We start from the raw sequence: 27779 nt of genomic DNA, 5'->3' as shown, positions 1-27779 counted from the left end.
ATTCTATCTCTTCCTCCCTAGTAAACCTCTCAGAAAAGCTCACATTTGCCTTTAAAATTCATGGGATAGTTGGTCTCTTCAAGCATACATGACCCAGGAAGGCAGCTGCAGCTGAGGAACACGGTCATGCTTCAGACACCATTGCATGACAATCTCTGTGCTCCTTACTCACCACACACACCCATGTGCGTGCACACATGTACACACCCACACCCACACCCACACACACAGCCTTTCTTTTCAGAGACAGAATAGTCACTGAAAGTCAAACTCACAGGCACTGATCTATCTCAAATTACTAAACAAAGGGGTGATTATATACAGTTGCTATAGCACGGAATGATGCCATTCCAGTTTTGGAAGTTGGTTAGAAAGCCTCTCAGTTAGGATCATCCTAAAGCAAGCTCATTTTCAGTACTACTAGCTGGTGTTTAATGCAGGGCTTTATCATTTATCATATCCAAGAGGCTGCATGAGGCTGCACATGGTACAGTTAAGAAGCCTGGGCCAGGTGTTGTGGCTCATACCTGGAATCCCAGCATTTTGGGAGGCCAAGGCGGGAGGATTGCTTGAGCCCAGGAATTCAAGACCAACATGGGAACATAGTGAGACCTTGTCTCTACAAAAAAAATAATTAGCTGGGCATGGTGGCGTATGCCTCTAGTCCCCAAATACCTGGAAAGTGGAGGAGGAGGAGGAGGAGGAGGAGGAGGAGGAGGAGGAGCAGCCTGGCACAGGAGTCGGAGGAGGAGGAGGAGGAGGAGGAGGAGGAGGAGGAGGAGGAGGAGAAGCAGCCTGGCACAGGAGTCAGAGTCTTGGTTCTGAATTTCATATCCCATCTGTGTGGAATTGGCTGGGCAAGTTATTTAACCTCAACTTTCACATCTATAAACTGTACCTACTTTGTAGTTTTTTTTTTGTTTTGTTTTGTTTTTAGTTGGAGTCTCACTCCGTCACCCAGACTGGAGTGCAGTGGCCGCTCCCGGCCACCGCAGCCTCGACCTGCTGGGCTCCGGTGATCCTTCTAACTCAGCCTTCCAAGTAGCTGGAACTACTGGCATGCGCTACTACGCCCGGCTGATTTTTGCTTTATTGTAGAGATGAGATCTTGCCAAGTTGCCCAGGCGGGTCTCGAACCCGCGGGCTCAGGCAATCCACTCACCTCAGCCTCCCAAAGGCGTGGGATTACAGGCTGAGCCACCGAGCCCGGTTTACTTTGTAGTTTTTTTTTTTTTTAAAATAAACAGTGTGGGGTAAATGTCTGGACATAAACTTTTTCCTCCTATTCCTGGTTTCTTTCTGCTACTAATCCAAGAAGTAGCCTCTGACCAAGGCTGTTCTCTGCAGAATATGCACATATCCCCAGCAGTTAGTCATGGGATGCAGGTGACTTGTCACAGGATGCAGGTAACTAAGTAACCCAAAGATAATGTAGCCATCACTCTTAATCAATGTAATTGTAAACACTGTATAGGAATTTGAATAACTAAATTGCTCCATTATAAAACTGTTTGCTATGTGGTCCCAAGGCACGGATTCCTCACTGACGTCTCCCATTGGTGCCTTCTTGTACAATTAATAAACCCATATCTCTCCCTGCTGGAACTCTGGGTGACTTCTTTGGAACAGGCAAACATTATGTACAAGTTCTCTCAGATTTGGGGCTACTGCGCTACAGAATAATACTCAATGTCTAGGACACTGAATAATACTCAATGTCTAGGACACTGTAAGAATTCATCCATTATATGCCAGATACTCTTCTAGGTGCAGTGAACACACTGACAAACACTTTCTGGAGCAAACATTCTTATTCATTTAACAGAGAAGATGGAAAGTATCACACCAGAGCTAGGGAAAGAGCAATGCCACCTAAAAAGATAGCATAAGGCAGTGGAAAGATACAGTACTGCTGGAGCAAAAATGTTGTTAGGCAAAATGGATTCAGTGAGCAGATTAGTTATTCTAACTTTTCTTTCCCTTTTAGAAGGTGTCAAAACAAAGGCTACCACCTTTGGGTGGATGGGTATGGCTTGCCTGCTGGGTCGGTCTGGTGCTGCCTGTACGCTGGCCTGTGGTGTAGCTTTTTGGACCAGGTAGTGTTTAGTCTGCACAGTCTCCAGAATTCCATTGTGGTTGTAATCCTGGCTATTCTAAGACTTCCCCCAAACCCATTCTGGAACCTTCCAAAGGCTGGAAAATCAAGGAGGGGACAGGATGTCATAGATAATGTGACCTGCTCTCATTGCCCCCCTCCATCTAAATGATCAATTTGTCCTTTGCCCAAATTCTCCAAGGGATCTGAATATGTGCTGGCTTATCCTTGCCAGTGATTTACATTTTATTCTATCTGCTCCCCTGCTCTTTTTGTGGCATGACATCTTTAACTGAAAATTCCTGCCACATTAGCTTTGGTATGACCCCACCGCAGCATCTGAACCTCTACAGTTGCTTTACAAGACACAGACGAAAACATTTGCATCCTTTTTATACAAAGAGTTATCTAAAATGAGGTGCAGCTAAATATATATATGCACATTAGAGCTCTCAAGTGGTTTTCTTGGTGTCCCGGGGTTTGGGTTTGTAGAATCTGGGCAGATTTAGCATTTCCAAATTGCTGAATACAAAGCCAAGGGTAGCAGCTCTGGGATGTCTGACAAACCCTCTTTGCTAGAGTTCTGGCAGAAGAACAGGATAATCTTGCACCAGGTATGTACAAAAGGAATTTTATTTTATTTTTTGAGTTGGAGTCTCACTCGGTCGCCCAGACTGGAGTGCAGTGGCCGCTTCCGGCCACCGCAGCCTCGACCTGCTGGGCTCCGGCGATCCTTCCGCCTCAGCCTTCAGAGTAGCCGGAATTATAGGCGCGCGCTACCATGCCCGGCTAATTTTTTGGTTTATTGTAGAGATGAGGTCTCGCTTGCTCAGGTGGGTCTTGAACCCGCGGGCTCAGGCAATCCACTCGCCTCGGCCTCCCAAAGGCATGGGATTACAGGCTGAGCCACCGAGCCCTGCTCAAAAGGAATTTTAATTTCCACCCTCTGAAGTTTGAAAAGAATCATATGGTTATCTCTGTAGGAAGCACATGAGAGGGGGAGGGACAAGTTGAAATCTACACGTGGCAGCCAAAAATGCGACCCAAACTGGACTCTGCTGTCTACTAACAAACTGTTTTCAAGCCTTAGTACTGCTCTCCTGCCTTTTCCTCCCGTTACAAGAAAGATATTTGAAGCTCAGATTTCTTTTCAGGTGTAGTCAGGAGCTATTGAACTACATTAAGTAGATATTTACGTAAAACTTTGCCGAGAGACTTAGCTTTTCTTCATACTTCAAAACCAGAATTCAAAAATATTCCTTTATCCCCCAGTAAAGAACTGGGCCTGGAAGAGAAGGGAAATGCACAAATAGAAGGGTACAAACTACATATCGAAGGCCATTATTAGGAGAAAGGAACACTCCAGTAATCCAGGCCTTTAGAAAACAGAGGATTCATGTTCTGGTCTTCCAGCAAACGCACCTCGGCAAGGACTTCAGAAGCCGTATCTGGAGTTTCATGGATATTGCTGGTCTTCATGTGTCATTGGTAAGGCAGAATGCTGATAGTAGCAAATGCTTACATGGGGTTCACTATGTGCTGGTTGCTGTTCTGAGAGCTTACAAGCATCAACTCATCTGTCCCACTCCTCACATCCAGAATGTGAGCTTAGTTACCATCATCATCCTCAGGTTTCAGATGAAGAGATAGAGGCAGCGGACAAATAAAAAGCTGCCCAAAGCCACACTCATCTAGCAACAGGATGGAGCTGGGGTGCCAAAATACAGACAGATCACTCTCCAGAGTCTGCTCTACATTATGCTATGTGACAAAATGCCTGAAGAGTGATTTGTCAGAGTACTTGGGAACCCTAGCAAAGGGATGCTTGATAATGTTAAGGTAGAATAATGGAGGGCGGAGACCTAAGGAAAGTCATATTTACACAAGAAAAGTCTGAAAGGAAGAGCATCACTGCTCAACAAAGGTGCTTATAGTTTCGCAAACTTTTACTTGCTTCAAATAAAGGTTGGTTGATGACCATTTTGGGAACATTCGAAAAATTAAGGATTGTGCCGCAGCCTTCAATTACCTGGCTGTAGCCTCATCACTTTGCTGGAAGTTTTATGTAAATAAAGAAGCAAGAAAAGACCAAAATGAGCAGCTGGTGTTATTTCTGTTTTGAAACAGGTATGTTCTGATTGGAAAAGATGTTTAATGAATGACCTGCGTTAACTCAACAGATGCTGACAATGAAACATTTAACTCTACCAATTGAAGGTTTCTGCCTCAGAAGATTAGGTACACCCTCACCTGTCTGACAGCATTGTAAGAATAATTAGCAAACAGGGAATTTAGAAATGAATTAAAGAACTGAGCCATGAAGGCTTCGTTCAGACAGTGGCAGTGTTTCCATGAGGGCCCACCATGTTTATGGAGACAAGTTGGCAGGAAGTAGTGAGATTACTTTTTTTTCCCTTCCTAGGCTGTGAATGAAGAGTCGCTTAGTCTTCTAAAGAGACAATCTGGCTAATGTTCACACTCACAAGATGTGAAAACATCAAAAATAGGATGAGAATTTCATGTGACAAAAATAATACAGGGTCATAAGAATATATTTACCATGGTCACCAGCATAGAATTGGCCCTGTCTGACTGGCTCTGGAAAACCTTGTCTAACTTTACAGAATTTTAAATATGGATTTCTATAGAAATGAAGAAAAACACTTGAAACTTTTAGGTCCAATACAAAGAGAAGCTGATGGTGTGATATGAGCTTTCATGGAGCTCATTTCTTTCTGCCACCCTCACCAACTAAACTTAGTTTTCCTTAAAATGTTGCATTGAGGCCGGGTGTGGTGGCTCAAATCTATAATCCCAGCACTTTGAGAGGCCAAGGTGAAGGGATTGCCTGAGCCCAAGGGTTTGAGAACAGCCTGGGCAACTTGGCAAGACCTCATCTCTACAATAAATCAAAAAATTAGCCAGGTGTGGTAGCGCGCACCTGTAGTTCTGGCTACTTGGAAGGCTGAGGTGGAAGGATCACCAGAGCCCAGCAAGTTGATGCTGGGGTGGCCGTGAGCGTGCCACCGCACTCCAGCTTGGGCGATGGAGTAAGACTCCAACTCAAAAAAAAAAATGTTGCATTGATACTCTTCTTATCTTTAGATGGTGGGTCTTCTGGAAGGCTTCCAAATATTAATTAAAAGGTAAACGTGAGTAAGCTGTGACCCAAATGCACACTAACTATTTTTAATACATTTTGCTTTGTTTTGTCAACATGACCCTTAAACATCCTCTGGCAGTCATTTTCTTCTTGATGGTACTGAGTTTATGATGAACAAGAACCTTAGAAGAGATGCTTCTCACATGAAAGAACAAAGCAGTTTTGATTTGGGGATTAAAAACCACTTATTTCTCCTTAGATCCTCCTCTCTTAAAAAGGTTAACTCAGGTTTCTGTGGTTTATCTTACCTAGATGATGTCTTGATAACCTACTCCTGACCTTCACTTATTCTCGATAATATAATATACAAATTTGGCAGCCAGGACCTCATTTAGGTAGAGGAAGAAATTAAATGCTGGAAGTCATTTCTGAAAATAATGATGTTTATCTATTCTCAGTTTTCTCCTCTGAATACTTAACATATCTAGTCATGATGATATCCGATCACAGATAGTTTTAACCCTTGCACAAACAAATGGTCAATTTTGTTTACAAATGGGTAGGTGCAATGCTACCTTACATTTTTTTTTTTGGAACACAGTAGAGTATAAATGCATACAAACACAATGAACTTGTCTGATACAGTGGTTCTCAGCCTCAGTGACCATTTGATTCACCTGATGGATTTCGTTTAGAGGTATGGGGGAAGGCCCCTGGCATCATGGTACTGAACATTTCCCAGGTGACTGTACTGTGAGCCATGTTAAAAGAGCCAGGTCTCAGACGGTGGAGCCAGAGGACTCTGGAGGTAGACAGATGGGACACGCATGCTAGTTCTGCCATGTACTCGCTGTATGAACTAGGATGAGTTAATTCACCTCTCTGAGGCTTGGTTTTCTTGTTTGGACAATGAGATCAATAATCGCTATTGGACAGGGCTGTTGTAAAGATGATATGAGACAGTCAGGCAAGTTAGGTGCCTAACACATAGTAGGCACCAAATAACTGTCAGGTCCTTCTTTTAATGTTTCAAAATGTCTTCACATCTATTTTCTGAATTTAGTGTTCACCTCAACCTTGTAAGACAGGAGAAAAATCTAGGCTTACCCGTTTGGATGGCTATAGATCTGGCTGACTTGGACTTTCATATCATTTCATTATCAAAATAATTCCATATCCTCTCTATCCTCTGGAGAATCTCAGGTTCTCAGCCCTTGGAGCTCTTTCTCTCTAACTATGAACACCCTTAGTGATCTCATCCAGTCTGAGAGCTTAAAATAACATCCAGAGGCTGAAAACCTCAGCCTGATCAGAATTCCAGACTCCACTGGATGTCAAAAGGATACCTCAAACTTAACACGTGCAAAACTGAACTCTTGATCTGCTCCCACATCCATCTCTAGCCACTAACATGCACTCCTTGGCCGTCTTACCCCACCCAGCAAATGGCAACTCCACCCTTACAGCCCCTCTGGACAAACATCTTTAATTCCTTGTTCTCTTACACATATAACCAATTGCCAGCAATTCCTGTTAGTTCTGTGTTCAAAATATATCTCAAATCCAATGCTTCTCACCTCTTCCACCACTATTACCTTTGATCAAACCACCCTAAACTCTTGTCTGGATTAAAACCTCTTGCCTGTCTCTCTGTTTCTCACAGCTGCACCCTCCCATCCACCCAACCCCAGTCTACTTTTAACAGAGTAACCACAGGGATCCTTCCAATTAGAAAATGGGATCTTGTCCCTTACCTGCTCAAAACCCTCCAATGGCTTCCCCTTTCAGAGGCAGGTCCTTACAATGGCCACTAAGGCCTACCATGACATGACTGGACACCTCTCCTGTTACACTGACCTCGTCTTCTAGAACTCTCTCTTTCACTTATTCTGCTCCAACGCCATCCTCATCTTCCTTCCTCCAACATACCAAGCACACTGCTGCCTGGGCCCTCTTCTTTGCTTTCCCTCTGGTTGGAATCTCCTTCCCCTAAAGACCCACATGCTTGCTCCCTCTTTCCTTCTGGTCTTTGATCGAATGTGCCCTTTAAGCCTCCGACCTCCACCCTGGCACTCCCTGTTCTTCTTTCTGGTTTTATTTTTCTCCATCACTTACCATCATCTGTTGTGCTATACATTTTGATGTCTGCTTATCCCCTCTAGAAAGGAAGCTAGATAAGGGTAAGAAATGCGACGTGTGAGTTTTTTTGTGTTTTGTTCACTGTTGTACCCCTATGGCCTAAAACAGGCCTGGCACATAGTAGGCACCAAATAAGCCCTTGTTCGATGAATAAAGTAGATTACGTTTTAAAAGCATCTTTTCATTGGCATCTTATAGAGCAAACTTGCAGCAAAGGCAGCTCTGGGAAGTGTCATGGCTCCAATTTCATCAACATGCTCAGCATCAGTACGGATGACATTCCAAATCAGCTGGCTTCCTAGGGCTGGGGAATCTTTTGAGTTGTGTCCAATTTTATATCTCCTTCTGCCTCCAGGGTAACTTGTCAAAAACTACTGGGTACTCCACAGTTTTAAAAAGTGGGCAGTTCACTTGGATTTCTGGCTGGCGTTGCTTGGTTGGGGCTGTTAAGTGGGGACGGAATGGGTGTGTGTTACCCTTGCTTCTCAGCTGCAGGTTCATCCACTCTTTACTGTAAAGAAGCATGGAGCAGGCTGTCATTAAATACACTCAACCTGGCTTACAGTGTCCGGGTCAATTAAGGGTACTTCTGGGTAGAGACATAGCTGAATAGATAATTGGAGAGATGCAACTCTGGAAGGACAATTGTTCCTCATCGATCTCTGCAAGTTGAGATTGAGAGATAAAACTTCAAGCGGACGGGGTCTCAGGGTAGGATTCTTCACTTCAAATGCAGTCTACCAGGGAGTGTTGTTTTGTGATGCACATTTTAGTACTGCTAGAGGCAGATTTCCTACATATTGAGAATAATCATAATGATGATAAACAAACCCCTCTGCAACTGACAGGGGGTGCCCAGATGAACAGGAAGAACTGGGAAATGGGCTGTGGTGGCTGATGTGGAAAGGCCTCATCAGAGAGGACAGGTTCTAGAATAACAGGATATACTCCCCTCACTTCCAAATTTCCCTTTCAGGGGAATGCTTCTACACTGTGGGTGGGAACGTAAGTTTTTCCACAACCTTTGTGGAAAGCAGTGTGGCATTTTCTCAAAGGACTAAAAATTGAGCTTCCATACAATCCAGCAATCCCTCTTCAGGGAATATACCCAGAGGAAGATAACTCACTCTACCAAAAAGACAGCTGCACATGTATGTTCACTGCAGTATCATTTACAATAAGCAAAAACGTGGAACCAACCCAGATGCCCATTGAAAGGGGACTGGATCAAGAAAATGTGGTACATATACACGATAAAATATTATACAGTTGAAAGGAAGAACAAAATCATGGTCTTCACAGCAACTGGGATGCAGCTGGAGACCATCATTCTAAGTGAACGCTCACAGAAACAAAGAACTGAATACCGTGTGTTCTCACTCATAAGCGGGCCCTGATCACTGGACACAGGAGCATGAGGGTGGGATTGGCAGATGCTGGACACTGCTAGGGGTGGGAGGGAGAGAGGAGGGGCATGTGGTACCCACTGTGTACCAGGTCCACTATCAGGGGGAGGGAGGGCCAGCTACAAGCCCAAACTGCAGTAGCTTCTTCTAGAGTATTTCCTTTCTGATAAACTGGTAGCTGAACACTACTACAGGGCAAAACTTTCCATTAGAACAACTGGCTGTCCCTGGCGCTGATGTCTAAACTAATGAGTGCATGCATAATTACCACACTGTCAACAGATAAGTGTTATAAAGTAAATTACTTCATGTAACAATGTTTGCATATTAAATACCCAATCAATGTCAGCTGATATTACTATTCCATTTAAAACATGTTGAATAAATCACCAGAAGGTATAGAAACTGTTACATAAGCTGAATAAAATAATAATCTGAATACAAGTATCTTATATTATGCAAATCAAGAATTACTCTGAGTCTTAATTTAGCTTTGGTTCCTACATGGTATCAAAAATTTGGGTTAAAGTCCAGTGAGAAATGGACAGCAGAAGTCAAAGCCTACATGGTAACTATTTGAGGAAGGAGATAAAACCCTCTCACTAAGCAAAGAATGGAGCAATACTTTCCAGAACTTAGATTATGACCTACTAGTGAGCTGCAAAATCAATTCTGGATCATGTTGTAGAATATATTTCTAAATGGAGGTTGTGGTTAAACATTTTTGACACTCTCTGGTACAGAAAACATGGAGGAGGAGGAGAAGTGTGTTGGTATCAGGGCACTGGTCTTCTAGGTAAACATCTGACATATCATTATGAATGATGCTTGAAGGTCAGACTGGGATCCTTCAAAGAAGTTTTGTTATCTTAATTACATACTCACTGTCTAGAACCCTGGAGAGTTCTTATATTTTGATTACAGTCTAGATATGCTAGTAACAATTTTCAGTTATCAAATTCAGAAAAAACAACCCAAATAGTTCACAAACCCCTGGAGAACACTAGTATATCACTTTGAGGACTCAGAATACTCCCGTTCTTTATGTGGATCAGAAAATAGCACAAAATGACAGATGCTCTTTCACTATTCCTTACCATGGAGATAAAAATCTACTGGGCCCATAATTTCAGTAGCATCTTTAAGAATCTGTCAAATGGGAAAGACTCCCAAACTGCCATTCTTTCCAGAACTGCAACTCTCGAGGCAAACGGCATGGCAGAAATATATTTATGGCTACGCTGCAAAGACAGTCTTTTATTTTCTGTCTTTCCTCTGGATTTCTATTTCCACTTTAACAGCTTGTCATCAAATGGCACTGTGACTCTGAGTGTGCAAGAATGGGGTGCAGACAGCATTGCCTCATGAAAGGTAAGACTGGGTCGCTAAGATCTGCTTTAGATGGAATACAACTTTTTGTTAATCATAAAGAAAATATAAGACATGAGTACTGGTTTATGACTGGGCCACATGGAAATATAAGTTGGTGGAACAAAGATAGATGTTAAGTATTTCAGAACTGTCTTAAAACCAGCAATGTAATCAGAAGTAATTTTCTTTTAAACAATTAATAAAGCAACTTAGACCCATGCCAAGGTTGAACATTTACAATGCTTGGAACAGTATCGCAATTTCTGCTCTTCAAATCCTTTCTGCTTTCATATCCTATAATCCAAACCAGTACTGGAAGGTAGGAGGCCTGGAATCTCACTTCTGGAATATGATCAGTAATAAGTTTATAATAATTTTTTTCTATGCTTTCCTTCCTTTTTTTTTAAACAGCAAAGATTGTTAGAGATATGCTCTCATTTATTCATATGCAAAATAAGACAATAATTACTGATGCTAATAATCAAGGTTGTTCAGGTTACATGATATACTGGGTTAAGGGCTTTTAAAAGTGCTGCAATATGCCAAATAGAATTGCAGATAAGCTTTGGGGAAAAAGAATATCAGAAATGCAAACTTTTACATTTCAGTTCCATTTCCTCGTGAGAAAATGATCCAAATGTTATAAATGATCTTTTCTCTCCAAGTTGTAGGTTATCTTTTTACATTCTTGAAAAACTTCCCATTAAAAAGGAAAATAAGATCCTTTAAGGTTTTGTTTCTCCTATGACACTCTTTGGAGTGTGAAGATATCCTTTAGCTTCCTTAGGAAGAAGCAACAGCCATATTTCCTTCCCTGTAATACTGTAACATTATTTATATAACTCTTCCTTTCAGTAACTCTTTTCCTTTGCACACATAATAGAAAAACTGTTGTTACATTTCATAGAGCGGAAATATCAGTCATAGACTCATAGAAAGTTAAAACCAGTAGGAGTCACAGACATCAGTCTGTACACCTTTTTATTGTACAGATGAGGAAATGAGACCTATAGAAGTTAATCCATTTTTTGAGTCAGAGTCTCACTCTGTCACCAGGCTGGAGTGCAGTGGCATGATCAACAGCTCACCACAGCCTCAACCTCCTGGATTCAGGCAGTCCTTCTGTCTCAGCCTCCCGAGTGGCCAGGACTATAGATGTGGGCCACCATGCCCAGCTAATCTTTTGATTTCTTGTAGCAAGTTCTGGCTACGTTGCCAAGGCTGGTCTGGAACTCCTGAGCTCAAGCCTGGGCCTTTCAAAGTGCTGGGATTACAAGTCACTGCACCTGGCCTTGTGTTAGCTTTTGGTGAGAGAACTGGAACTTGAATCCAGACTAGAATCAGGTATGTGCTTCCAGAATCCTATGTCTACCAAAAGCTATACTATTGTAGCTTAGTGCATAATTTCTCATCATAGTTCAACTGTGAAACTGTGACTAGATCCATAATGAGGTCCACAGAAACAATGGGAGGAACGGTTGCCTTGATTTGCCTTTGTACACAAATGTCTGTAAACTGCAAGCGACACAGCGGATATGCAATAAGCATTGATTACAACACTCGATTTAAAATTTAAAGAGCATTCATTCAACTCAGAAATGCTTTTGGAAATAAGAAAAAATCGGGAGTCTCACCACTAACTGCCAATAGTCAACTGACACGCTCTGCGATTATGTGTTTTCATTTTACTATTCAAAAACGTTAAAAACTAATATATGCTTAACTTAAGGACCTCAGCTGTCCTGAAACATTCCCTTGCTAGGTGCAGCCAGGAAGTTTTCTACATATTTTGGAACTCTAGACAAGCAAAGTGATTTGAATACTCAAGAGAAGGAGATAAATAAGATAAAAGTAAAATACCAATTCCACAGGATATCTTGGATCTAATTTCTTTCTTGATGAGATCTATTGACTGACTGTGCACTGAGCCATCATTATCTAGGGTACAAGCTGTTCTTCAATCTCTGCTATGTAAAATATCTTCTCATTATCACACAAAACCCACCATCAAACCAGAGAATAATTTGGGGGAGTTCATGGCTTTGATGGCAACCCACAGCAAGTGATGCTGTCTTGACAAAATATAAAATTACCTCCAGCCCTGAGCTGGAACTATAGGAGAGCAGCAAACAAGCCCTATAGTATTATTTTAGATGAGGCACAGTGATAGCTCTGCACTTCCTTCAGGCCTCCTCTTTCTTCCTGAACGAACTCCAGGGAATGGCATCATGTCAGGCTTTCCAGATGGATTATGTGAAGCCATAGCTCAATGTCATTTTCAATAGGAAGCCTCATAATTAAAGGTCAAATAGTCACTTCATCTGCAATCAATCAATAGAAAAAGTACTAATACGAAGAACTAATCAATCAATGGCAAATGCACTAATAAAAGCAATGAATCAAATCCAGCATGTGTGTAGACGCATGTACATGGGGGAGATCGAGACAGGGTGAGAGCAAGAACAATAAAATAAATCGAAGGTGTATATGCAAGAGAGTATTCAGAAAGCTTCTTGAGCAGGAGTTTTCATCTTTGGTTCATTAGTTACATGGTTACCACTTGGCCTGCAATGATTTATTCTTAAATACAAACACCGGATGTAAAAATGATTGGTATTTTGTAAGTTTCAGTTAATATATTCTATTTGAGATGCTAAAGATATATATGTAAACATAAAATCACCAGAAGAAATATTGTGACAGTGACTGCAAAGGGAAAGATACATTTTTCAAGTACCAAATAGGTATATTATGTTACATTTCATCTTTGTGTGAGAGGGGAGAGAAAATATAGCTGAGTGATATTGCCTGAAATTTCTCCCTGCTTTCTGGAACACAAATTCTTCATACTCTGTGTGATGTTCTTTCATTCCATGAAGATAAGAATTTCTATTAGGATCATTATCAGTCTGTAGCTCAGGTCACTGTCATGGCATATCCTCTGTACCAGTGATGTCAGGTCACCAGTAGAGGTAAATATATCCTGGATCTTGTGAAAGTGGACACAGTATATTTATAGGGCTTACCAAGTCTCTGCTTGCAGTGGCATCCAAACATCCCTTGCTCTATGTGAAATATAGGTGATCTCTGAGATAAGGGAAGCGGCAAAGAGGCCATTTTTATAAATGTTACCTAGGAGATTGCGGGATGGAAGCCATATATGATTAAGGCAATGTAGAATATTTGAGGTAGAAGTAAATTTATCTTATCTTAGAGCTAAGGAAACGGAGGCCTGGGTAGTGTCAGTGGAAGAGCCAGTCTGAGTATCTGGGTCTCACAATTTCAAGAGCGCCTACAAGTGTCATATTGTGAAAGTAGCTGTGGATTTACGCTTTGTGATTACTTAGATATTGCACTAGTTCAGTGTCTTATTGGAGGTTCAAAGTGTCCACTTGTGGGAGAATGCTGCCAAAGCAAACACAAATCCAATTTAACCCAACCCCTTTTAGCAAAACAACTACTTCTGAGCATCTAGCTGCTTGCCTGAAAATTGGTTTTCAGAAAGCATAAAGAATAGGAGATTATGGCTTTGGGATTAAGAAAAATGAAAAGACAAAAAAAAAAATGATTAAATGGGTAGGTGATTTTGCTTATAGAAAAGAATACTGATCACGCTGCAGTCTGCTTCTTGGGTATACTTCTTGCTCTTTGTTCAACACAGTCAGCTCTAGCACAGGACTTCACAGGGAAGCGAGTGAAATACACTTAGTTTTCCTGACAAAAGTGAATCTCTGGGAATGGGTCAGGTTTAAAAGCCCATTGCAGAAAAGTATTTGGTGCAGCCATGGTTCAGCATGTGATCTGAGGACAGTGATCCCTGCACTCTGCACCTCTGAGAGGTCTGGCAGCACTTGCCTCTGGGCTCCCTAACTTTATAAAAGTCTCTTAGTTTTATTTTTTTATTTTTTGGTCAGAGTCTCACTCTGTTGTGTGCAGGCTGGAATGCAATGACATGATCCTGAGTAGCTGGGACTACAGGTGCGTGCTACCACCTGGTTAATTAAAAAAAAAAAATCACTCAGGCTGATCTCGAACACCTGGGCTGCTGGGCCCTATCTTGGCCCTCCAGGCTGCTAGGATCATAGGCATGAGCCACTACACCCAGCTAAAAGTCCCTTAGTTTTCAGAAGACCTGGAATTCCAGATGTCACATCACAGTAACACACATAAGAAAGAAGTGCACTAGATCACACTTGTTACATGAAAATCTACTGGAAGGCATCAGGGGATTGGAACTCTGAAAGTGGTAACATAGTTACAACTACTATAGTTATTTATGATGAATAATAGCTACTGCTTATAGAGTAGCCACCATGTGCTGGGCAACATTTTACACTATTTATTTTGGCCTGGGATATAGCAGGCTCTAAGTTGCGCTATTTCATTTAGTCTATAATAATCTATTTACAATACAATTAGTGCACACATTTTGTCATTCATTGACTATCTGTTATCTCTCAAGTGCTGGGCTAGGTACTTAACAAATTTTAATCTTTCCAATACTCTTACAAAGTAAGTGTTATTCCGCCCATTTTACAGATGAAAAAGCTAAGGTTCAGGGAGGTTAGCTGATTTGTCCAAGGTTACAAAATCAAGATTGAAATATGGATTCCAAGGCTGTTTCAACTTCAATTTGATGATGATTACAAAGAAAACTAAAATACTGCAATGCACATAACTATAAATTATATACAGTATTTATTCAAATAATCTGAAGCCCTAGATAACAGCTGCTTCTTAAGAGTCTGTCCAACTTATAAATCATTTTCCATACTTGCTGAGACTGATAGTAGACTCTAGACAAATAAAAACATTATAAAATGTCATTATTTTCTTGTTCACAGACTGAGTTTTTTTTAACATGAGCAAACTTAAAGCAATGTCATGATTCTTCATTCTCTTAAGTCATATGCCAAAAGGTAGAGACATTTTTAATATGAGTTTTTGCTATTACATGCCTATCAGCTTAAGGAGTTTGTGGGTGATGTATATTTCAATAAAGCTCCTGATTACTTAATAACTTTTAATGAATAAAAATATAGATTCTGAATGTCTAACAGAATATTGGGATAAAGCCATGCAATTGGATAAAGCTAAGTAAAAATAGCACTTTTCTTCTTATTCTGTTTTTGCCCATTAAGTAAATACTTATTTCACTTTTAGTGCTAATCCAATTGAATTAATGATAACTATATTGTTTCTTTATAGAAATAACATAACATTCAGAAATGAACTTAAAAACTAATGTCAATATTAAATTGGAGTAAGAACATTATTCCCACCTTGCTTTGAGCTCACAGGAAAGAAGTTAACATTTTCCAGGAACAACTTCAGAGTCTTCCAAAGTGAAGTTTTTTTGTTTTTTGTTTTTTGTTTTTTTTTGCCAATTCCTTTTTTAGAAACAATCCGCCCTTCTACCTCCCCTGCCCAGACTCTAAGGCTAACATTCTACATTGATGGTCTCTTATGAGAACTGAAAACATAATTGCAAATTAAGCAACATTTTACGCTATTAATTTTGGCCTACAGTTCAATCAAATAACAGTATTTGAAAGCAATGACCCATCCTCACTTTGCTATATTGTTCTTTATCTAACAGTGGACAATACTCCTACCCGTTTAATCTGAAGAGTTCAAAATCATAAAATAAGACTACATAAGGGTAATATGTGGTTTTTTAACCTTGTGGATCACTTACCCAATGTGAGAGATTTGTGTGTGGAACAGAAAATGATAGCCACAGTGTCTGCTGGTGTGAAACCCGAATTATTCCTAGGGATAAAAAAAAAAGGTTGTTTTTTTTTTTTTTTAAACAAATACTTTTATAAAAAGCGTATTTAACATATCTGAAATCAAATGTAGTACCTACCTTCATGTTAACATCCCTTTGATCAATCCTGGTGACAGAAGTAATTCGACACCCAAATGTACAGAAGTGTCTGAATTTCTTTTTAGAGAATCACTTCTGAGTTGTTTATCCATGAAAAGGAGAACAGTTTTACAGATGTGTGATGCAGGTCTCCCAAGATCACACATGTAATCAGCCCCAGGTGCAGGACTTGATGAAAATGGTACATTGAGAAGCTCCTTTAACTAAGACTCTAGGTTATCACTTGGTATTACCCAGTGGCTTGAAAGAATTAATGTATCTCCAGAAAGGTTCTCTTAAGGGGCAACACATCGTTTTTATATCAAATACACTCCTGAGAAATACATGGTATGAACAAAGATTTACCAACATATGTTTTATTTAATTACTTTTTTCCTTTGAGTTGGGGGTCTCACTCTGTTGCCCAGGCTGGAGTGCAGTGGTATGACCATAATTTACCACAGCCTCGACCTCTGGACTTAGGCAATTCTTCCGTCTCAGCTTGGACTACAGGCACATGCCACCATCCCTGGCTAATTTTTTAATTTTTTGTAGAGATGGGGTCTTGCTATGTTTCCCAGGGTGGTCTCAAATTCCTGGGCTCAAGTGATCCTCCCACCTCAGCCTCCCAAAGTGCTGGGATTAAAGGTGTGAGCCATTGTGCCCAGCAAGCGAACATCATATGTTTTAGTAAAAACAACAAATTATCCTTTTTTAAGCATTACTTTCTATCAGAGTTTGTGTAAAGACAACAACCCCATAAGCTAAGTGATACAATGTTCTTATTTATAGATGAGAAAACTGAGCCCCATAGAAATATGTAATTTACTCAGGACCCATTGCTATTAAGAGAGAGAGCCAGGATTCAAATAGAGTCTGGCTCCTAAACCTGTTCTTGCTACTACTATGTTCTACTATTAATATATAATATGTTGATATATAATATGTTAAAAGTCTTGCTTCATCAAAATTGATCGAACATCATGGGGGATCATTACTGGGAGCTAGATGTCATAATCTTATTTCCTATTTTAGATAATAAAAGATTAGAGAACCATGAGACAAAAAGGGTAGAAATGTAATTATTATTGTGTCCTTATGTTTCAGGAACTATTCTTTTCTATAGAATGAAGATCTGACTGTACAGTGAGTCTATTCCTTCCCTCCCCTGAGCTCTGACGAGAGTTCGCAAATGGAAAATGCTCCAGAAACTGACTGTATACATAAAGTTGCAGATATAACAATCGATGTGATTTTCAAGGATCGCTAATTAAAGAGATCCCACCATTCCCTTTGTAACCCCATGCATAACTTTTTCCAGGAGAAAAATTTTCCCTAAATAGATCTCACATCCTGTTTTCTTTGCTATGTGCTCACAGGAAGGGAGAAAAGTCTTCTCCTCTTCCTCATTCCCTGTGTGTGTGAAGAGAATATCTGGCTGCTTCTCTGAAAAGGCACACATGTTCCTGGTTCCTGACCAGTCTTACTTCTAGCTCTTTCTTGATAACAACTGTCCAAACAGAAATTTGGGGAGTCTCACCTTGGTGGAGAATTCTCCATGGATGCGTATCAGTTGAGTGGAATAAGATGGGCTTACTGTTCTCTCATGTTATTCTCATGCTTATATTGTGATACCACTCTTGTGTTTTAAACATGGCTGGCATACTTACGCATCCCTTTATTCCTCACAGTAGGCCTAATGGGAAAGGAGCTCCATGAGGCTCTGTAAATGTGGGGCCGAGAGAGGAAAAGAGTACAGACATACATGAGAAAGAGGAGTGGAGTTAGAAATAAAGTGTTTTGTTGCTGAAAGAGAAGATAGCCTCTAGCTTGGAAGGTGATGATGAAATACAAGAGAACCTTCTGGGAGGAAATAACAACGGAGCTGAGCCTTTGAGAACAGATTCGGAAACGTGTGGATGTGTGTTTTAGGTAAGAGATAGTGAGGCTGCAGTGTGGGCGTGCAGTGGGCACCTGGCAAAGAGCAGCCCACGTGTTTGCAGGACCTTGGAAGCTCCTTCCCCATCAGCTCCTTCCCCACCAGGCCCTCATGGGCCTACCATGATGAATACAAGGAAGAAGAAATATGTCAGTCATGTTTAAAACACAAGAGTGGTATCGCAATATAAACATGAAAATAACATGCGCAAACAGTAACAAGTGATATGCATCTGTGGAGAATCCTCAGCTGAGGTGAGACCCCCCCAAAATTCAGTTTGGACAGTTGTTATCAAGAAAGCTAGAAGTAAGACTGGTTAGGAAGCAAGAACATGAATATCTTCTAGAGATTTGTGTGCAGGGATGCTGGCTTGTGACTAGGGGTGTGGACTTGAGAAGATGGGTTAAGGGGAGCTGCTGAAAGACTTGGGGCAGTAAAATGACATGATTGGACCTGTTTTAAGGACAAGTCACCCCACAGCATGAGATAAGACTGAAGGTGGTGAAGTGGGCAGGAAGCAAAGAACTAGGTGGACCTCAAGAGTCATAGTGAGGACAGGAGACAGCAGAAAGGGACATGGAGAGGGATGAACTCGTCAACTGTCAACCACACAATTGTCGCTCTCAACAGCTTAAGAACACAGGCTTTGGGGCAAACAGCCGATTTTACATCCAGACTCTCCTTTTGCTCACATATCAACTGAGGATAATACTGCCTGACTCTTCTTAGGGTCAATTGTGAGGATAAATGCCAGTGCTTGTTAAGAATTTGACACAGTATGCTTAGCAAGGCTAGTTGATATTGTTATTATTATTGCTTTGAGAAAAGAGGAGAAATTAAATAGAAATGAGAGACTTTGAGTGTATAGGGTTGAGAGGAGCATTAAGGTATGAATGGAAACAGAATGGAAGAGGTGGTTCAATGCATCTTGGGGAGCAGCCAAGGAGTTAATGTTGATACAGACTGGATTTGTAGTAGTAAGAAGGACTGTTTTTTGCTTTTCTTCAAAAATCTGGTAAAGAGAAGAAAGGGGTCATGGTGGATTTGAACATGACTATCTAGAGATAGTGAAGATGCAGAAGATAGGTGTCACTGATGAACCCATGTCCGCAAAGAGGCCTGAGAAGGTGAGTCTGAAGGGGCAGGCTAAAGAGGGGTGTTTCCTACCATCTCTGAACTGGAAGCAATGTAGACAGGGTGAGTGAAAAATACGGGACTCTTTTACGTAGAGAATGGGAAAGCAGAGGAAACTTATGTTGGAGATTTTACTTTCTTTGTAAAGTATGAGGCATTTCACTCACACAGAGTTTGAGGTAATACCACAGCCTGAGAACCAAAGACACAGGAAGGGTGGAGAATGTGAAATACAGTCAATTCACAATAAGCAGCTTCCACGCAAGAGTGGATGTCCCCCTGTGACTGCAGGGTACGGAGCAGAACCAACTAGCCTGGTTTGGGGATGTTCTCCAGCAATGCTTGTGGGTTGGTAACATTTCAAAGACCCTTTTAGTCTTTTGCAGTCCTTGTTTATACCGAGTCCTTGCTGCATCTGGGTTTATGCAGTTTGGTTTTCTTCCCAGAGATGTGGCAATACGCTTCTCCTTCAGTAAGCTTTGTTCTGCTTGATATCTTGTTTTTTTCCAGACTGCAGCACGTTTTCAACATGTCAAAGCCTCTCTGGTCAAGGAGGCTCTGATTTAATCGGGTGCAGGCTGCCATTCATTCTTTACGATGTGGCTAAAGAGGATATTTGTAAGATATGCTTAATTGTCCTCTGTTTCGGGTAAGGAGACTGAAGCTAGGCCCACACTGGGAGATTTCCAGCTTATATGAATTAGAACCCTGCTGTACAGTCCTACTGTACAAAGTCCGTCAGTGAGAAGGGAGAGTTACAACCCTGAGATGTCAAAATGGTATATTTATGGTTACAAACAGTATTTGTTCTCATAGGGTTGATCTGTACTCCAGCTGCATGATGGATCTCAGGGAAAGCTGATAGATAGATGCTTACTTTATCCTCCATTCATGAGGATGATCAATTACCACAGCACAACATTAGGGAGCACTTTTCTAAGCACTTGGCATCCAGTATTACTTCCTTCTCAGGACTGCTTTAGAAGCTAGATAGTATTATGGACCTGCTTCTTCCAAAAAGGGAATTTGAAGCACAAAGAGGTTACACAACTTATCTCAAGTCATACAACTCTCAAGTTGGCTGCTCCAAATCTTGGACTTAAATTTGTCTTCTGAGAAATAAAATGTAACAACAACAACAACAACAACAACAAATAACACTGCAAAATTTAGTGGGTGAGAGCAGATATCTTGGTAAGTACCTACCCTTAGCCACATTCTGTCAAGGGTGGCTCATGGCACAAGGTCATGACAATACCCAGAAAAACAAAGTGTCCTCTACATTCTATTTAAATCATAATGACTACAATTCTTTTCAGTGATGAACATCTCTATTGTGTCTGCTCACATTCTTGAAAGGAATCACATTACTATTTATTTTCTAACTCTACCTTATCTCTTTTTAATATTGATTTTCTTTTTATCCTGTTTTTAATGATTCTTTTGATCACTCTGGCTTCCCTTGAGATGTTTATTTCCTTTTCTTCCCAACTGGTCTTTGTATTCTCTCTTACAAAGCTTTCAATCAGTGTTTTCCACACAATATTTATTTTGCTTTCCTTTGCAGTACCCACAAAGGAAAACGTGTCAAGTTTTACTAGTAGAATCACAGAATGTGGAGCAGAAAAGGTCCTCTGAGATAGTTCTGCCTAAGCCCACTGTTTTTGGAGGAGAAAACTTCCATGTGAAATACTTTCCTTTGTTAGCCTCTGTACCTGTGGTTTTGTCTCTGCTTGTTTTCAAAGACCTTAGCTGTGTGGTACTAAGCAAGTTAACCAGAGTCTCTAGGCTTAGCTGCCTCCTCTCTGAAATGGTAAGGAGACTAACCCTTAATGATAATGCTATCTTCCGCCCCTGTCTGCCTTTCTCCCTCTCCCACCCATCAGCGTACCCCACTTCTCCCAGGGCTATGCCGAAGGCAGATAGAGATATTTGACTGAAAAAGTACTGATAAGAACTAAAACACCTACACATATATTTGAACATTTGTTTTCTTCCTTTTCCTTTAATAGTTTCTTTTGTCACCCTAGTGACAATCTAGGTTTCTGTTACTCAAGTTCTCAGGCTACCAAACTATCTTTTATATATATTTTTAAAAGACTCTCAATTTCTGTTTCCTTTTCCTAAGCTTTTAAATTTTTTTTAAAACTTTGACAGCTACCCAAAGTTGTGGAAAGATTAGGTCACTATGGATAGTTGACTCTTGGCATGATGACTCAATTCTCATTTTCTAGCAACTGTGATGGAGAAAAGACAAAAAATAATATATTACAAAGCTAGCAAATGTAAGTCCTCCTCTTTTATCATTAGTTTTTGATATAACATAAACTAGTTTGGTATAATAAATATTCGATGGTAGCTAACATTTATTGAGCATTTATATATGCTAGGTGTTATGCTGAGGCCTTTCTGTGCATATTATTTAATTCTCCAAATGATGCTGTGAAATAGGTATTACTAGCATCTCCATTTTATATATAAGGAAACTGACAAAAGCTACAAAGTTATTAAATAGGACTGATACCTAAGTACGTCTGACTCCAGAGTTGGAATTTTTAACCCTAACACTGTTCTATAGACAAATCAATGAGAACACAATAATAACCCTCAAAACTATTTTAAATACTCACTAGCATGGTAACACATTAAGTCGGGAAGTCTAAGAGATGCTAACCAGGTAAGCAGAGTGTTGCTGGAGAGTTGAATTTTCTAGGCTGGATCTCTCCTGGTTTGGGCCTAAACTTCCATCACCAGTGTGTGGTACATGTTGAACACAGACACACAAAACAACAGACTGACTTCCATTCTGAGATTTGTTTGTCTTTTGATATTCAAATTGGTTTTAGATTTACTGAATTGGTTAAAAAAACAACAACAACGAAACAACCGAATTTAAAAAGTGCACGTGTGCACGCGTATACACATACACATACACACACAGGGCAAATATCACTAAATTTAAGTAGGGACAAAAAGTAGGAGAAGAAAAAGGAACTCAACAGAGTATAAACCAATAGGTCCTAGTTCAAACTCTTGATCAAATCTTTGACTAATTTGTTTTACCTTTGACTATTTATTTTATAACTCTATCTTGTTTCTTCTTAATATTGACTTGAAGAATTTACTGAAACTTGAAGAATTTAGTCAAATACTCTTTACAAATTCCCTATCCAGAAAAGAAAAAGAAAACAAAACAACAAAACCCAAATTTCCTAACCAAAACAAATATTATAAATTTTAAAGTAACTGAAATAGTTGAGTACAGTGGAAAAGTCGTGGGCAAATGCTTTTGGAGGTGTCAAATGGAAACAGATTTCAATTCTAGGTGTATTACTTGCCTTCTGATGTTGGTTACATTACTAAACTACTAAAATCTGATTTCAGGTACATTACTAGACTAAACGACTGTAAGCATGGATCCTCACCTGCAAAAGAGCAGGAAAAATGCATAGCATAGTATAGTATATTTCAGCATAGTTTGTGCTGACAGATGTGCATGAAATAACCCAGCCACAATCCCTAGAACAGAGCCTGGCATGCAGCAGGGTTCAATAAATATCGGCATCTTTCATTCCTCCAATAAGTCCTCAGGAGCTATGGAGTCTCTCAGCATGAAAACCATCTTCCCAATTTTGTCCATTTGAAAAATTCCAATATTTTAATGGACTACTTTGGGAGACACATAACCTTGGAGCAAGATGGCAGCAGTTTCATATTCTGTTGTTTATCAAAGAATGCACATGCCTGACAGTGGGTCGAGGAAGTTAGAACCTGACCAACTTCCTTCAGGTTCCATTTAGAACCTGACTAAGCGGTGCAGCAAAGGCAGAATTAGGCAGGTAAAAAAGCTCAAAACCACAGGTCCTTATGAAAGTCCAGTCTTTTCCATGACCAAAATTCTTAATTTTCGTTCAAGTAGCTGTGATCACCCCCTTGCACCCCCCTCCCCATGCCTCCTTCAGCAGCAATCCTGGTAGTGGCTGTTCTGGGCTCTATTTTATCAAAGAATTTTTCAGTCACTGACAGGATATCTGCATTCGACCTAGTCTGATAGGATAAGTGGGTCTGATGATCACTTCTGTCACAAAGACCAGCAAACAGACAGCCACTGAAAGGCAAACGTCTTTTCTAAGGTGACATAACAAGTCATTTACAAAAAGAACTTTAAAATTGCTCCTACTCTCAGACTTACCAATTAAGTCATATTTTCTGTGACTTAATGGCTCCAGGCTTTACTCTTACTTCATAAATCATAACCTCAAGCTTGGGAAAATGCTTCAAATGACATAGATCAATAAGTTTTTATTGACTATTTACAATCAGCCTTGTGCTAGACAAAGTGTTGTAAGATCCAAGAGCCTAACATGAAGCCTAAACCATCCACAGAGCTGATGCTATTTTAAGCCTTATAAACCGCCTAGGCACTTTCCCTGGTGGCCACTCATTGCTCTCATCTGGTGTTCAAGGGCCTTTCAATCTGGCTCAAGCCTACCTTTCCAGTTACTATTATTTTAAATATTCTTCTCCTATTGACTCACCATGTCTCGTCGCGCGCGCGCGCGCGCGCGCGCGTGTGTGTGTGTGTGTGTGTGTGTGTGTGTCCACCTGAGCATTGTTGCTTCTTCTCCACTAAGAACCGCCTCACATCTGTAATTGCTGAGCAATTAGCCATTCTGTTTGGCTCAGGTCAAGCCCTATCTCCTCCACGAAGCCCTGCTCGCCCATTCGCTTGGGAAGTGTTTTCTCCTTTGAATTGACTGCAGGTTGGCTTATTGGACTACTCAGAGAACACTTAGGTACAGTGCACATGTCTAGTCTAGAAACTCATGCAAGACCAGAATCATCTCTTATTTTTGGCATCCAATATGGTAACTTTCTCATACCAAAGGCTAAGCCATGTTTGTTGAGTGTATAATACAGGTGGAAGAATTTTCATTTGAGGCGTGCCTTGAAGAACAGGAAGGGAGAACTAGGACATGGAGAACAATTTGACTATGGGGATAGACTAAGCAGGGAACAGAAAAGAGAAAGCATGAAGTTCTTCCAGAGAACAGCAAAGATTCTACCTTAACCTAAAGCTTAGACTACATGAATATTAGTAGTGGTTCATGAGACTGGTAAATAGACTGAAGGGCCTAGCCCTCTCAAATGAACTTCATTCTGAAGGCCCTGGATGACCACTGAAGAGAAGTGAACAAGACAGTCATTATCAGAACGTTTCATCATTGGAAGCAGTATAACATGCATAGAAAAGCTGGGTCTAGAAAAGGAATTACCGGTAAGGTGTCCATTAGTAATAGTTGAGGGAGAAAAGAGGCAACGTGAAATGAATTAGAGAAGTGGCTTTGCGAGCAGAAAAAATATTACAGAGGTAAGATCAGAAATTTTAAAAATAATGATGTAACTTCCCGGGTATGATAGTTCCATTAGAAAAAAGAATAAGAGAGAAAGAGAAAATTTGGGGGGAAAAGATGAATTCTATTTTTAACATTTTGAGTCTGAAGTCTTGTTAAGACAGTCAGGTGATGATATCCAAATGGCAAGTGAAAAATAGGTCAGGAACTCAAGGGACATTGGAAGGCAAGGTCTTAACTTGAAAATCATCAGTGTGAAGCTAACAGCTCAAACCAATAGAGGGAGGGAGCAGCCTCAGCACACAAAGGAGGACAGGTGAGACAAGAGTCAGGGATATATTCTTTCTAACACCTACAACTTGAGGGTGGCAGGAGGGAGACAGAATGGTCTGGGAGACCGAGACACAAACAAACAAACAAAAGAACAGTATACTGGCAGACTAGCTAAGTAAAGACTCCTCGTTTAGGAGACTAATAAGAGATAGAAAATCACTTACCTTGTTGAAAAGATGAAGGTTAAAAGCATAAAACTCAGCTGAATAGAAAATACTGAAGAAAAAAAGATTGAATCTAAGTTAGCATTCTAAAAGCAGTATTTGTTGCATTTTTATTGGTATACTTAGTTTTATCTGAAACTTACGAGAATTCAAAAAGAAACACAAATGAATAAACCAAACATAAATTGCTAAACTGATAGACTCATTTAAATTAGTGGGACTCGATCTGTTCTTGATATCCCCAGACACAACTTTTGAGATCTAGGTAAAACCTAAAACCTGCTTTGATTTCAGATTTGGTTATTTAATCTGGTCAATTTAGAAAGAACTGGCTTATAGTATGAGTATTTATAGCAAAAGACACAAATGTGATAGCATATAATGTATACTTTGGAATAACTCATCTTGATTTTGTAACAAAAGATTCTTTGACATTGCAATATTAACAAAAGTTCCCTTTTGTATTATAAGATAAAGAGAACAAAAGGTTGCTGTTTGAATTTTAGCAGTTACCTGCAATTTTTTTTTTTTTTTTTTTTGAGTCAGAGTCTCACTCCGTTGCCCAGCCTGAAATGCAGTGGCATGCTCACAGTCACTCCAGCGTCCACCTGCTGGGCTCAGGCAAACCTTCTGCCTCAGTCTTCCAAGTAACCGTAACTACAGGCATGCGCTACCATGCCCGCCTGGCTGTTTTTGATTCATTGTAGAGATGAGGTCTCGCCAAGTTACCCAGGCTGGTCTCAAAACTGTGGGCTCTGGCAATCCTCTTACCTTAGCCTCCCAAAGTAGTTACTGCATTTTATAGTCTACTGCTACTCAAAATGAAATGATATTATTTTAGGTATATTTTATTAGAAAAATATGATGTAAATATTCACATTTTAACCAATGCAGCCAAATTATTCCATTTAGAAAATAGTATCATGTATTATAAATCCTGTTTTTAAATCACAGTAAGAGGTAAAATCAGTTTAAAGTTATAATAAACTAAATTTGTGACAAAGAGCTTAATTTGACATTTGAAGTGGACAGATATAAGGCTTTTCTCATCTGACATCAACTCTTTTAAATCAGAAAATGGTGCAACAGACACACACGAAAAGAGATTAAAATCGTAAGTGTGTAACTGAGGGCTTTTTAAAGAACAAGTACACATGACAAAGTCACTGAACAAATAATATAATATGAAACGAAGTATTCATTCCTAGTTAAGTTGACATTAGAATTTAGAGGACACACATTGCTACGTGGTGTTACTGAGGAATAACCAGGATATCCCATTTGCCAACTTACTTATGAACAGTATGAGGACGAGGCTGAATTTATCCAGGTCAATATTTGGGTTTGAGAACGTGTCACAGAATGTTGTGTAGATGATCATGAGGAGCACACTGCTGCTAACGGCACCGAAAGGAGGTTTCTTTCTCTCAAGCCAATCCTTGATGTATCTTCGGACAATCTGAAATACAGAGATCAACAGGTTGCCTCTTTTCAGAGATGGAGGGAGTTGAATTGGGCAGCACAAAGTGATTCTGACAGCAGAAAGACATAAAGGAAAGAATAATTTGGATGATGGCCACAGTGGATTTCAAAGCTTCCCTGCCACCCCACTCTTCTTCTGGGGAATTGAACATTTGTAGTGCAACTTCCACTGGGTGTCCGTAATGAGAGTATATTTTCAGCAGCATTCAAATCCATCCTTAATCATGCCAAATGCTCTTTGCTAGCTGTCACTGAGACATGCCCATTAAGCCTCCCCAAAGTTTATCTCCTCTGCTGATCCTAATGGATGTGTGTAATTATCACAGTCCCCTTTGCCTCAACAGACAATTCCAAGTGCAACTTTGGGAATCTTAAAAATCTGACATCTTCAAGAATTTCAAGACGGTAGATAATCGAAAGTGATCCATGGAACATATTAATATTTAAAACGTTAGCAATGCACCAGAAGTTTTTAATTAAATTATAACTCATGCTTGAAAAGCAAAAGTGCATGTGTTGTGGGAGTTTAAATAATTCAAACTCTGAATATCTAGAGTTTTTGTGAATCCAAAGACAAATGCCATTTGCATACTTTTAGAATTCCAGAATTAACACTTAAAAATGAATAAACCTGTCCTAACTTTCCTACAAAGGATCAGTGAAATATAAAGTTATAGAGCAATACTGTCTTATTTTAAAATCAAATCAGATATTTAAAATCAGGTCAGTCTGAATATTGGTGATAACTTTTGTTTGGACATAAAAGTGAACCACTCTACTTAAAACCTTATTTTACTTTTGAAAGAAGCTGTACAAGTTCTATCATAATGACAATAGCTGAGACATATTAAGTTTTGAGTCACTCATTATCCTGCATAATTGAACATGAGATTTCACAACAGGCTGAATTACCATGGATCCATTAGCAATAATGAGGTCAGGGAACTTCTCCTGATAAGGCTGATGGGGTTCTGTCATCATCTACTCTGTCACTAAAAAGGCTTAATTCACAATGGAGCACATCTTTACTGATACACAAGAACAAAATAAACTATTCTCAACAGAACCTTTGATCAGTCTCAACTGTTCTCAAGGACTCACTAAGTGAAATAACAGGGTAACTAAAGGAAGTCCTGGCAGAAAGCTGACCAGCTGGTACAAGGTGTAGGTATAAAACCTAAAAGGTTGATTGGGGTGGGAATGAAGGGGAAAGTGTGCTATATAGAGATAAATAGTGGTGAAAATTTTAAAAGTAGGTCTTGTAATTAAGTCAGCTGAATTTATAAAATATTATGTTTTTTGGGGGGAGAGGGGTGGGTAGAAGTGATCCCAAACCACAGTGAGTTTTATCTAGTTCATTTCTTTCTTTTTTTTTTTTTTGAGTTGGAGT

General features: G+C 40.0%; 1 protein-coding gene across 1 annotated transcript in view; it reads right to left on the bottom strand.

Annotated features, from left to right (window-relative positions):
- The window catches only part of LOC103255280 (sodium/bile acid cotransporter 7), a 76348-nt gene that overhangs the window by 13922 nt on the left and 34647 nt on the right, over window positions 1-27779 (bottom strand). Inside the window, exons 3-5 of the mRNA XM_008053246.1 lie at window positions 26201-26366; window positions 24908-24959; window positions 15813-15886 (exon numbers count right to left, since the gene is read on the bottom strand). Of these exons, the coding sequence (XP_008051437.1) occupies window positions 15813-15886; window positions 24908-24959; window positions 26201-26366 (292 nt within the window). The remainder of the gene's footprint in view (window positions 1-15812; window positions 15887-24907; window positions 24960-26200; window positions 26367-27779) is intronic.

Source organism: Carlito syrichta, unplaced genomic scaffold, assembly GCF_000164805.1.
Source record: "Carlito syrichta isolate Samal-C Ts95f unplaced genomic scaffold, Tarsius_syrichta-2.0.1 Scaffold287988, whole genome shotgun sequence".
Taxonomy (NCBI): domain Eukaryota; kingdom Metazoa; phylum Chordata; class Mammalia; order Primates; family Tarsiidae; genus Carlito; species Carlito syrichta.
The sequence above is the reverse complement of the archived record's forward strand: the minus strand, read 5'-3'. Positions and strand labels throughout refer to the sequence as shown.